The sequence below is a fragment of the Artibeus jamaicensis genome, unplaced genomic scaffold, assembly GCF_021234435.1.
Source record: "Artibeus jamaicensis isolate MK-2021 breed Jamaican fruit bat unplaced genomic scaffold, CSHL_Jam_final scaffold_537, whole genome shotgun sequence".
Lineage (NCBI taxonomy): Eukaryota > Metazoa > Chordata > Mammalia > Chiroptera > Phyllostomidae > Artibeus > Artibeus jamaicensis.
In genome coordinates, this window is record NW_026522047.1 from 22,799,553 (window position 1) to 22,813,172 (window position 13,620).

Below are 13,620 nucleotides of genomic sequence, written 5' to 3' on the forward strand. Positions count from 1 at the left end.
GTCCCCTTGTTCTCCATTTCAGTGTCTTTCTTTTTATTCTGCTTGCTTGTTTGTTTTGGTAAATTTATTTTTATTATATAATTTCAATGTGCCTGTGATGATTGAAAGTGGAATAATATCCAGGAGATAAGAAAGTACAAAATGTTCCACTTCCTGTTTGTTCTAATGTGTGAAATGATATACAGCCTATGTTGATGAGGCCATACTATATAGTATAGTGAAGCTGAACAGCAGTCTTGTGATTCTTCAGTAAGAATGTGGCATAGCTAGTTCTGCCAATTACTCTAAATCCTGGAGACCAATACATCCATAATGACAACATCTGTGTTCATTTATGAATCGTGTGTCTTTGTTTATTTGCAACTAGGGAGTTGAGGAGTTATGATATAGAATTTTCTTCTAACACACATCCTCAATCAATAAAAAATATAATTTGGAAACAGAACTCTTGGGGCTATATAGTCTTAATTTTTACACATGCCAATATTAATATTACTGATTTTTATGTGCATAAACAAAGAAATGGCTATGCACAGTCATCTTATTTTTGACTCGCTTGTGTAATTTTTTTCTGCTATGAAGACTTCCCACAACTTGTTGGCTCATTCTGATTAAAGTAATGCCTTACAATATGGATCCCAAGTGACTTTCCTAAGTTTGAAAATTATTACGAAAAACTATGTGATTTATTATTGACCCTTTGTTGATGTAAAAGTTTCTCTGGCAAACTTACCAGCTCTTTGCAACTAGAAAAAACTAAAAAAAAAAAAAAAAGGCATTTTTGTTGTTTATTAAAACAAAGCAACAAATGCTTATACAGTCATGAAGGTAAACATCTCAAGACCTGTGCAAAGTTCAAATAAAAATTTATTCAAGTTTAATCATTTCTCTAGTGATAATAAAAAGGCACACATATGTGCAATGCTCTCTAAAAATAGTATTTATATATTTAGTGTATCTTCACTCTGTACAGATGTACAGAAATCAAACAGCACCTTAGAACACCCTTCCACCTTTTATGGTGATGACAGAACATTACCTGAACATTAATAACTGCCTGTCCTTGAAGAGGAGGCAAGCCCTGGTCCCGGGCAATTACAGTCATTCTGTAGGAGGGTCTATAATCATATAGAAGTATTGCAGTTGTTCTGATTTCACCACTGTTGGTATCAATCTTGAAATGATCAGACCTATCTTCTATACACACACACACAAAAAAAAAGATTAAGGAATTAATGTTAATTGACAATGCAGAAAACAGAATTAATTAATCCAAATACATCTGTGATTATTTGGAAGATGTATTTGTATTAAGCTCTGTGAGAGAATAAACATAAAAAGTAATACTAAAAATGTACACAAGAAACAGATGTTTTAAAAAATTTAGTATGAAATTTTAAAACATAAAAATAGACAAAGTGATATAGTGAACTCTCATGTGACTATCACATCACTTCAATAATTGTCAACTCATGGCCAATCTTAATTTCCCACTCATATATTTCCCTTTGGTATCCCTCCCCAGTGTATTTTAAAATTATGTTTATACCTTATTGTATTCTATTGAGTATGCAATAGCATTATTTCTAAAAATGGATGTATATTAATTAAATAATTTATTGCTGAAAATGCTAACCATCTGCCAGGGGTGTCCAATGTTTTGGTGTCTCTAGGCCATGCTGGAAGAAAAGAGTTGTTTTGGCCACACATTAAACACATTGTGACAAGTAATCACAAAAAAGTCTCATAATGTTTTAAGCAAATTTACGATTTTGTGTTGGGCTGCGTTCACAGCCGTACTGAGGTGAGCCATACTGAGCCATACCAATTCCTCACATATTCAAGTTTGTCATGAGATTGCAGTACTTCAGTCACATCTTCAGGCTCCACTTCTAATACTAGTTTCTTGATATTTCTACCACATCTGCAGGTACTTCCTCCACTGAAGTTCTGAATCCCTCAAAGTCATCCATGAGGATTCTAATCAACTCTAAACTTCTGTTAATGTCAATATTTTGACCACTTCCCCTGAAGCATAAATGTTCTTAATATCATCTAGAGTAACAAATTTTTTCCAGAAGGTTTTAATTTATTTTCCCAGATCCAACACAGGAAGCACTGCCTTATGAAATGTATTTCTTAAACAATGACTTGAAAGTCAAAATTACTTCTTGGTCAATGGGCTGCAGGATGGATATTGTATTAGCAAGCATAAATACGACAACTAATCTCATTGTATATCTCCATCAGAGATCTTGGGTGACCAGGTGCTTTGTCGATGAGCAGTCATATTTTGAAGAGAATTTTTTTTCTGAGCAGTAGGTCTCAACAATGGGCTTAAAATAGTCAGTAAACCATCATGCTGTGAACAGATGTGCTGCCATCCAGGCTTTGTTATTCTGTGTTTAGAGCACAAGCAGAGTGGATTTAGCATAATTCTTAAAGGGCCTAGGATTCTCAAATTGGAAAATAAGCATTGGCTTTAGCTTCAAGTCACCAGCTGCATTAGCCCCTAATTAGAGAGTCAGCCTGTCCTGTGAAGCTTTGAGGTTAGACATTGACTTCTCTTTAGGTAGAAAGTGCTAGATGGCATCTTATTCCAATAGAAGGCTATTTTGTCTATATCAAAAATCTGTTTTTTTGTGCATAGCCATCTTCATTATTATCTTAAACTCTTCTGAACAAGTTGCTGTAGCTTCTACATCAGCACTTGCTGCTTCGCCTTAAATGTTTACGTTAGGGAAACAGCTTCCTTCCTTAAACCTCATGAACTAACCTCTGCTAGCCTCAAACTTTTCTTCTGCAGCTTCCTCACCCTTCTCAGCCTTGACAGAATTGAAAAGAGTTAGGGTCTTGCTGTGGATTAGACTTCAGCATAAGGGAATGTTATGGCTGGTTTGATCTTCCATCCAGACCGCTGAACTTTCTCCATATCAGCAATAAGGCTGTTTCACTTTCTTATCAATTGTGTGTTCATTGGAGTAGCACTTATAATTTTCTTCAAGAACTTTTGCTTTGCATTCACAACTTCTCTAACTCTTTGGAATAAGAGGCCAAGCTCTCAGCCTATCTCAGCTTCTAACATGCCTTCCTTACTAAGCTTAATCATTTCTAGCTTTTGATTTAATATAAGAAACCTAAACTCTTATTTCACTTGGACACTTAGAGGCACTGGAGATTTCAATATTTTTTGTATCTCAGGGAACAGAAAGGCTTAAGGAGATGGAAAGAAACAAGGACAGCGGGTCCATGGAGCAGCCAGAACACAAAACATTTGTCAATTAAATTCACTGGCTTACCCGGGCGTGGTTTGTGGCATCCCAAAACAATTACAACAGTAACATCAAAGATCACACACCACCATAACAAATATAACAATAGTGAAAAGCTTTAAAATATTGTGAGAATTACCAAAATGTGACATAGAAACAGGAAATGAGCAAGTGTTTCCAGAAATTGTGTGGCTCAACACAGTGTTGCCATAAATCTTATATTCATAAAACAGATGCAGTATCTGCAAAGCACAATGAAGTGAACTACAATAAAGTGAGGTGTTCCTGCATTAGTGGTGATTTCTATGCTTCTTCCGTTTACTTTTTTCTCACAGGAATACTGTAGAATACTTTTATTGAATGTGATACATATCTTCATTCCTATTATATCAATTTTTTAATATTTTGTAGTTGCCTCAATTCTGGAATTGGAGTAAATAAAAAGAGGTATGAATAACATGACTTTTATATTGCTACGCCATATTTTTATATGTTTATACCCCAAGTATCATTGGGGTATATCAAGAAGCTAAGTTTTTTTAAATTAACATTTCAAACATTCAGAAATATATGACGAACATCCATGTAAACATCTTCCAGATTGATTCATTCCCAATATTTCTTTAAAAAATGTTTAAAGAAGTGACAGAGTTTAAGTGCAGAAGAAGACCTGTGTGTACTCCTAAACCTCACTCCCCTCCTCCTTTCTGTAGCTAGCCTCTTTTTTAAAGTAAAGGTTTGTATTTCTAGGCCATATGTTCATGAGTAATATATGGTGTGTTTTTTAATTTATAAACAATGCTATAATATCAGGATTATAGCCTCATTTATTAATCTGCATGTGTGTTTGTTTGTGTGTATTCTCTTCACCCCATTACATTTTACAAGTATACCAAAAAATACATTCTCTTCCCAGCCCAAATTAAAATGGGAACAAAAAAATGACCCAGAGATGTCATGGACTAATGGGCCTTTGCATGCATGCTAGCCAAGCCTGTTTTTCTTCCCTCCAGGACCAGATTAGAATAGACTCAGCGGATGGAGAGAGAAAGCGGAGTGGTGACTAATGGGAGGAGAAACGGAAAAGGAGAAGGCATCTCTGAAGCGGAGAAGACAACCCAGAACCAGAGGAGCCCTCCGCGTGGCTCTGCGGCAGGCTCATTATCTCAGAATGCCCACCATGTCCTCCTGCAGGGATGGAACCCACCCCACAGGGAACACGACAGGCCTCTCATTTCATTCTTCTTTCATGTCTTTGTTAATAGTGTGCAATTTTCTACACAAAGGTCTCAGACATCTTTTATTGGAGTTTTCCTGCCTGTGCTCTAATCGGGATGATCCTGATTTGATAAGTTTTGAAACTTACATAATTTGAGGGTCCCTCCTTAAGGAAAATAGAACAATCTTACAAATATACGTTACTCACTGGTACCCAGCCCACCCTAATCACTGGAACACATCTGAGATCTGTAGGTTCTGAAATAAACACACAAAAGCGCACCTGCCTCTATGAAGTTCCCACATACATGTAGATTATGTGCATGTGTGACATTCTGAAGGTGTGATTTGCTCTAACCTGGAGACAGTCTTCATGGAGATTCATAGATGCTTGGTGTTCATAATCGTGTTTCTTTGTACTGATACCACTTTCTAGCCACTAACTGCTACTTTCCTTTCAATAAATGTTGATTCATACTTCAGATTATTAAAAATTATTCATTTACGGTGGATGGTCAGTGGGTTGTTTTTCGCTAAACTTTAAATTTTTTTAATGTAAAGGTGATTCTAGACAATAATAAATGTGTTTTGTGTGTAATATGGTGTTATTTTCGATGTTAACTATGTTCCCAGAAAGTGAGGGATAATTAATAAACAAAAGAGAAAATTCTAAAGGCTCTCAGCTCTTTACGGGCAGTGACATTTACCTGAAGATACTGAATACGTAACTTCTGCATTGTCTCCTTCGTCCGGATCCTTCGCGAACACTGTTGTGACCAACATATTTACTGGCTGACCTTCCAGAACCTGTCAATAAAACAAATGGCTTAGAACCACTTGGAAAAGGTTTTAAAAGAAAAGCAATAAACTTACGTGGAAGAAGATGCTACAACTAAGCATTTGAAAAAAAACTATTTTAGGTCTCCATATAATTCAAATGTCTACCATATAAAAATTATATGGATATAAATCCATACTACAATTTAAATCTTTTACACAATTTGAACAAATTGTTTACAGCATTTGAACTAATTCCGAAGGGTGAAAAAGGAAATAAAATTAACTAAACAATCTTAGCTTTTGAAAGTATTTAAGAATTCTAGCATCTTTTCATTCACCACCCTCTCAGGATGTTTCCTTAAAGGTTGTTGTTAAGGTCTAAAATATGCAAAAGATAAACAAAAATCTTTATTTCAGGATACATTCCTCATACAGGAAAGATAACTAATTAACAGAAACTTTTCTAGAATATTGAAATTTACACATGGAGTTGAACTACAAGTTTAAAAATCTTATTGCCTAATGAAGCCATGAGATATTTTTATGATCTGATGAAAGTCATAATAATAATATCATAATTTGCTTGGGTAAAATTTTCTTTACATGTGACTTTGGAAGATGAGTTTAAAGTTATTAACTTCCTCAGCACCCTGAGCACAGGGTGCATATCTGAGCACAATTTGAATGTCCAATTCAGTTGTTTGGGAGCTATAGCTTCCAAATTTTTTGTTCATATGACCCATTCATCTTTAAAAAGTATGAGCACCTCCAAGATATACGTACTTATTAATTATGTCCATGAACTAACGTGCTAATTCACTGTGTACATTATAAAACATACAACAACATAGCAATGAAAAAGATGAGATAATATAAATATAATGAGAAGTCTGCATGTGTCCGCAAAAAGATCAGCTTTTATGATCTCTGGATATATGTCTCTGCACGTTAGAGCCACAGGTTGCTCTGCTACCTCTCACTGCCCGTCTTGGCAGTGTGCACCAACCGCTGGTGAGGAGCTCTGCACAAACAGATGCATGCCTGTTATTGGAGACACAGCCCTTGTCTGAGCGTGACTGATAATGGGAAACCATTGTGTCTGTTTACAAAGGGCAGATCTCCATTAATCATAAAACTGCTAGACGTTAGATCACAAATGGCACGTACAACCATTTTGTTTTTTAAAAATAGGATACTTTGGACACATGCACAATTTCTAGGTCTTCTAGAAATGAATGCACTGCCACACCATGACTAATTTGATAAATTCATGCTTTTTACCACAAGATGGTGCTCAACACAAATAATTAAGAACACTACAAATTCATTGCCAAGGCTATTGCAGCCTACAGACCTTGATGTGTAATTCCTTCCCGGGTAAGCACTGTGGGAAGTATGGCCTGTTATCATTGATGTCAGTGACTGAGACATAAACCACCATGCTGGCATTTCGAGGTGGGGAGCCATGGTCAGTCACGAGGACAGTCAGCTGATGGTGCACCTGCTGTTCGTGGTCCAGCGCCACCCAGCTGATCAGCTCACCTGAGGAACGCAGAGGAAAAAGAGGCTGATACTGTGTACTAGCCTTCTGGCACTGAGCACCACATTCAACATCATTTGTGAAAAGGAAAATCAAACACTATCAACCTCGGAGTAAAAGAACGACCTCCGACACCATGTACATTTGTAGTTTCACTCTACTGTTGAAAGAATTTTCTGAAGCTTCTCCTAAAAATGCCACTTTAAATTTGCCACTCTTTGTATTTCAACTTAGCTACTACCATCAACTATTTAAATTAAAACTGAATTCATAGAAGCAGATGATAAAATACTCTGAGAATTCAGAAATCACTCAGAAGATTTTAACAACATCATCATCTCCCCCTTCATGGTGCTACACAGAATAACAGAAAGAAATGCCTCAGCTTGCAGGTCACAGGCTCTGAGTCTGGGTCCCAGTTTCTCCAGCTCGGACGCAGAAGGACCTCTCTGAGCCTACTTCCTATCAGCAGAAAATGCATTCATACATTTAGAAGCATTCTGTAGGCTATCAGTCACTACCCAGATGGCTGCTGTTATCATCTCTTTAAAACAAGGGTAAATATCTCCCTGAGAATCAAATACATTCCTCAAGCTACGGTTTTTATTTTTATATATACAGATATTCATCATTATCTCACAAAATATATGTGTGACGATGGAGAGTGACTTCCCAAATAACTCTTCATGCTTTACAAGCCTTATTTTACATATTCTTGCTCAGAACTCACTTCTAGGCAATGTTCCTCACACTTGAGCGCTGGAAACTCAGACACAAAATTGTAACTGCCTCTACCTACGGTCAAGAGCCATTAGGGGCCAAGTGCTGTGTCTGGCCTGAGTATGTCAGGAACGACCTCCTTATTCATGATCAGGAAGCCACGTTCTGAGGCTGGGAGACCTGCTTAAAGCCATGCAACAAAACTAGGAACACTAGGCCCTGCACTCACTGTAGGAGAGAAACTGTCATAGGGGAAACAGATGTAGTTTGCATATTTTCAAAAAATAGATCACTGAGTAAAATAGAAGACGTGGAAAACCAGCCTAGGAAAGTGAAGAGCAAGCAGGGCCATCCTGCGTAACTGTGCAGGTGCGTCCTGCAGAGAGGAACCAGATTAGGAGTGAATGGGAGCTGGAATCTAGCTCCCTGATCCTCTCTGTGAGCCACGCGCCCTGGGGAAAAGCTCCATCTGCTGGAGGATGGAGGAAAGGGCACCTTTTCCCAATTTATACAGCAGGGGTCTCTGGAATAAAGTTAATCAGAACTGAATTCAAATTCTATCCATTACTAGGTATGGGGTGTAGTTTACACAAGCCACGATGTACATGGTACCTCGAGGAAATGCACCAAGTGGTGACTGCCTCTCATGTCCTTTTAGCTCCGTGACCTCGGGCATGTTATTTGAGCTGTCAGGGTCGGTTTCCCCAGCTATACAGTTGTTCCATGAATGTATTTCATTTGTAAGTGGTTTCAGGGATTAAATAAAGTCCTTGTAAGTATATATAATTTTTAACACTTTTACATTAATTTTATAATATTTATAATAACATGTCTATATTTCATTCCATAATTAAGTATAAAAGACTTGAAAGAACTCACTGTAAGTAACTGTCCGTGGCTCCCTTATCACAATGAGAGTGGGAAAAGTATGTTAATAAAGTGGCTTTGAAATCTTGGGTTGATTCCCACTTTTACGTCAATGACACTCATATTTTACAAAATGTCATCTGACTTTTTAACATTTAGAAATGAAAAAGGTTGGTGGAAAAATTAGACTTTACAAAAGGATTTATTCAATCCAGTTCTGACTGTCTCTCTCATTTAGAATAAGACCGATATATTAGCAATAGGTGGGTGAGAGGCAAGAGAAGTACAAAGCATTGTAGATAAAATTCTATTCATTTTCGCTTCATTTTAAAATCACAGAACTGTAATCAATCTGGTGTGTACTAAAACTGTGATTCTAACTGTGTTTGTACTAATGTTGCAACCATAAGATTTGGGTTTTGTTGATTCGAGTTTGAAAGGAATAAAGGGGAAGCTACAAAATGCTACCTGTATGAGGATTCATCTTGAAGAAGCTTCCATCGGACAAAAGGAAATATGACAGCTGCCCATTCTTTCCCGAGTCTCTGTCAATCGCTGTAATTCTGCCTATTACCCCTTGGGGAAGGGGGCTCTCCTCCACTTTCAAAAACAACACATCGTGCAGGAAGGCAGGGGGGTTGTCATTCTCATCCAGAACGTGAACAATGACCAAAGTGCTCGCGTTGTGTGGCAGTCTGTCCCCTGGGATCCGGGCAAACACTCTGAAATTGTATGTTTGGGTTGATTCATAGTCGAGCGATCGCCGCAGATAAATCCAACCTGTGTAGGGGTGAACGGCAAACACAGCTGAGTCTGCGCTGGGCTCCAGCGAGTACAGAAACCGGGAGGTTTCTCGCTGTGGGCCAAGCGGGTAGGCTTGTATTTGCAGTATTTGGGTCATCAGCGAAAGACACTCACTAACTTCTACTTGATAGACCAAATTTCCAAAAATCAAGGGTGGGCTTGATTCTTGTTTCTCGACAATGACTGTCAGCACGAACAGGGAAGCTCGGGGAGGAACGCCAAGGTCCTGGGCCATGACAGTTAGTGTGTGCTTCTGGGGCATGTCGCCGTCCAGGCTGCCATTGAGGTACACCACCCCCAGCCCGGGGTCGATGGAATAGATGCTGGGGTCCTGGCTGGCCAGGGAGTAGCGGATGAATCCGTTCCGGCCACTGTCCTTGTCTTCCGCACGTGCACGGTACAAGGCCGTGCCAGGCAGTGCGAGCCGGGGTACTTTTACCTCGTCGGAGGCTTTAGGAAACACTGGGCTGTTGTCGTTGACGTCGATTACAGTTATGTTGACCTCTGTGCTGCTGCAGGCTGGCGGGCTGCCGAGCTGCGCCTGGACGGTGAGTACGAACACGGGCTGTGTCTCGTGATCCAGAGGCTTCTGGGTTCGAATGGTGCCCAGCCACGGGTGAACGGAGAACTTTCCCTGCTCATCGCCCGAGGAGATTCTGTAAGACACTGGCTCCGAGGAATCTGAATAAAAAAGGAGAAGGAAAAAAAGGAAGAATAAAAAAAATAAGCTAGCATTGTATGTCAAAAGAACGCACCCACTGGGAATACTGAAATCTGAAAATGTAATATTAACGTGTGCTACATCTACAGAGAATACAACGCAGCTTCTTACGTCTTGCTTAGCTCTCCAAACCCTGGGGACAGTGGACAGGCAGTTAAACACGCTTTCATGGATAAAGGTAATGTCCAGTGGACAAAAAGCAAGACAGCGTTCACTACCTCTCTTCATTCCTCTTGCAAGAGGTAAAAAGAAAAGATAGAAAATTATTTGGATGTCTTTTTAATATATTCGAGGGAGCCAAGTAAAGTTTATGTTGCTGTTTCTCTATGATATCTACCTATGAATGGCAACTTCTCCCAGGAAGGGACAGAGTCGGGGCAAGGAGGGGACTGAGAGGGCGGCAGAGCCCCTAATTCCCTTCTGGGAATCTCTCCTTCAGAGACGCTTCCACAAGTCGCACAAGGACATTGCTTTAGTATTAACTGCACTAGCAAAATACTGTAAATCATTCCAATTGATAGCAAAAGAGAAATGTTTAAAAAACATTTAAAAACATTTAAAAAACATTACATAACCTTTATTAAATTTTTTTCCATTACCATTCCATCCCCTTATACTCCTCTCCTCCCAGATAAAACATGTTTTATATCTGAGCTGAAATATCATTCAAATGTATAAAATGAGACAAAATGAGGTACAGTTAACTGCAAAGTTATACAGTAGAAAAAATACAGTACAAATCACACAGTAGAAAAAAGATATTAGGATACAGTGTTGTAAAAAAGTTTATGTGTGTATGTGTTTGGTGAGTGGGCTGTAGGAGATGTATACTTTCCACATTATGAGGAGTTTTTTTTGTTTTAAATTTTCTTTTAAAAGTATCTATTATTTTTGTGATTAGAAAAAATTATAGGATATAAATAATGTTGAAGGACAAAGACCAAACCACAGACTGTGTGGTCTCTCTTCATTCTTCTTTCATGGAGAAAAGGAGAGATTCAATATAAGCCTATACGACCTAAGAAAATACAGGAGATGTTGCACTAGGGGATTTCAGTGTAGCAGAGGAAGTGAGTACTCACTCAAGGACTCTCTTGCTTTCACTGCTCCAACAGGACTGTCTTCAGTCACATCTTCATAAACTGAGAAGGTGTACTTAGGCCTTTCAAATTCAGCCGGTGCCAGAGCTGTCTGAAGAATGTGTATGGTGACGTCAGCATTAATGGCAGATGGGAGCCCACCACCATCTCGAGCTCGGACCATTAACAGAAGTGTAGAGGATTCCAAATGACTAAGGGTGGATGATAAGTAAATAATTCCTGGGGAAAGAAAAGAAAGAGTTAAAAAAACAGATAACATGCAATAAATACTGATTAGCAATAGAACATCTGGTCTGTTGATTCTACTGTGGTGGTTAATTTTATGTTGACTTGACTGGGCTATGGAGTGCCCAGATACGTGTTCAAACATTATTCTGTGTGTCTGTGCGAGGGTGTTTCTAGATAGATGAAATAGATATACATACAGACATAGACACAGACATGGATATAGACAGAGACACAGACATAGACATAAACACAGACATAGATATGGACATAGGCATAGACACAAATATAGATATAGATATAGACATAGTTAGCTGCTATTGGGTTCATTTCTCTGCAGAACCCTGAGAGAAATGCAAATTAAAAACACAATGAGGTATCACCTTACAGCTGTCAAAAAGAACCCAATAAACAACAAACATCATCAATAAATCAACAAACAACAAGTACAGGCAAGGATGTGGAGAAAGGGGCACCCTCATGTACTGTTCGTGGGAATGCAGACTGGTGGAGCCATTGTAAAAAGCAGTCGGGAGATATCTCAAAAAATTAAAAATGAAACTGCCTTACAACCCAGTAATCCCACTCTGGGAACATATCCAAAGGAACACTAATTCAAAATAACATATATGCACTCCTAGGTTCATTGCAGAGTTGTTTACAACAGCCAAGATTTGGAAGCAGCCCAAGTGTCCATCAGTAGATAAAATCTTACCTTTCTGGACAGCCTGGATGGACCTGGAGAGTATCCTACTAAGTGAAATAAGCCAGTCAGAGAAAGACGACTACCATATGATTTCTTATGTGTGGGATCTAATGAACAAAATAAACTAAGAAATAGAATAAAAACAGACTCATAGATGTAGAGAACTGACTGACAGCTGTCAGAGGGAGTTTGGGGGGTTGTGTAAAAAAAGGTGAAGGGATTAAGCAAAAAAAACAAAAGCAAGAAACATCATACACACAGACAACAATCTGGTGATTGCCAAAAGGAAAGGAAGGTGGGAAGAAGAAGAGGGTAAAGAGGGGATAAATGGTGATGGAGGGAGATGTGACTTGGGGTGGTGAATGACACAGTGCAATATACAGGTGATATGTTAGAATCGTACACCTGAAACTTATATAATTTTATTAATTGATGTCACCCCAATGAAGTCAATAAAATAAAATTTACAACAGGACAATTAACCTGTTTTGGAAGTTTTCACTCAGTTGTATTTATTCAATGCCAAAGAGTAAATAAATCAATAGGTAGTTTGGAATTGCAATAAGCTTATGTAGGAAGTCACAATGGGATCTTTTTTATGTTATTAAGTTGAAATCAGTGGAACTTATATTTATCTTAGCTTTATCTTTAGTTTTTTTTAATGTCATACTGATAGAAAGATCCTTGAAATGGAAGTTTACAAAGTAAATTCAAGTGTTGGGTTTCCAACTACATCCTTGAGCAAATCACTAAGACTCAAAGGGTTTTCATTCTCTTAATTTGCGGATGGGCATAAAAATGTCCACCTTGCTTATCCCATAAGTTGTGTAAGGCTCAAATAGGCAATAAATGGAAAAGATGTTTAAAAGTATTATTATCTGAGATGGAGCAATATAGGAACAGATTACAGGTCTAGGCCACAAGGTTCAAGTTCAGGTCTGTTGTGTACCAACTGTGCACCTTTAGGCAAGACAGCACATTTCTTTTTGGCTCAATTTCTTCCTCTACTACATAAGGGAGCTGAATTTTAAAGTCCTTTTCATCTCCAAGAGTCTGTGATCTTATATTGGAAAAACACATGAGAACACTCTCTAACATGCTTTTGTTTCCTATAAAAGTGACTTACACTGATTAGGTGCTTGTGACTAATTTTAGTCTCTGTCTTGCAAATGAAAAAAAAAGAATTTTTTGGTGCGAGCAGGCTCATATCCTTTAAGAAATAAGATGTGGTATTAATTTATTAACTACATATCAGAATGTTCTATATGTAGAAAAGTGACAATCATGAAGAATTATGAGAATCATTATATACTATGAAATCTGAGCATGAAACTAATATTAGAAAAGAATCTGCCCTTGAAAGAAAGAAAAACAGAGTCTGTGCTCCATTACTTAGAGTCCATATTAAAATCCATACACCCATACAAACAAAAGATTACAGCTAAATGTGGAGACAGAGTGGCCCTTGTCTGGCAGTTTAGTTCACTCAGTTACTCTTTTAATAATCTGTTCTGCTATAGTGCTGACTTGGATTTTGTGTACATCACAACTAAACATAGATCACACAACAAGAGAGGCAGTATAAGCTTTTATTGTAAAATATATAAGAGCAGGGATTTTTGTTTTATTTACAGATGCATTCCCAACATCTATAACAGGGCATGGGG

At 38.1% G+C, this 13,620-nt stretch overlaps 1 protein-coding gene across 1 annotated transcript in view; it reads right to left on the bottom strand.

Annotated features, from left to right (window-relative positions):
• The window catches only part of DCHS2 (dachsous cadherin-related 2), a 176,942-nt gene that overhangs the window by 58,171 nt on the left and 105,151 nt on the right, over positions 1–13,620 (bottom strand). The window contains exons 4-8 of the mRNA XM_053658565.1: positions 11,005–11,241; positions 8,866–9,882; positions 6,625–6,812; positions 5,198–5,297; positions 1,040–1,197 (exon numbers count right to left, since the gene is read on the bottom strand). Coding sequence (XP_053514540.1) covers positions 1,040–1,197; positions 5,198–5,297; positions 6,625–6,812; positions 8,866–9,882; positions 11,005–11,241 — 1,700 coding nt within the window. The remainder of the gene's footprint in view (positions 1–1,039; positions 1,198–5,197; positions 5,298–6,624; positions 6,813–8,865; positions 9,883–11,004; positions 11,242–13,620) is intronic.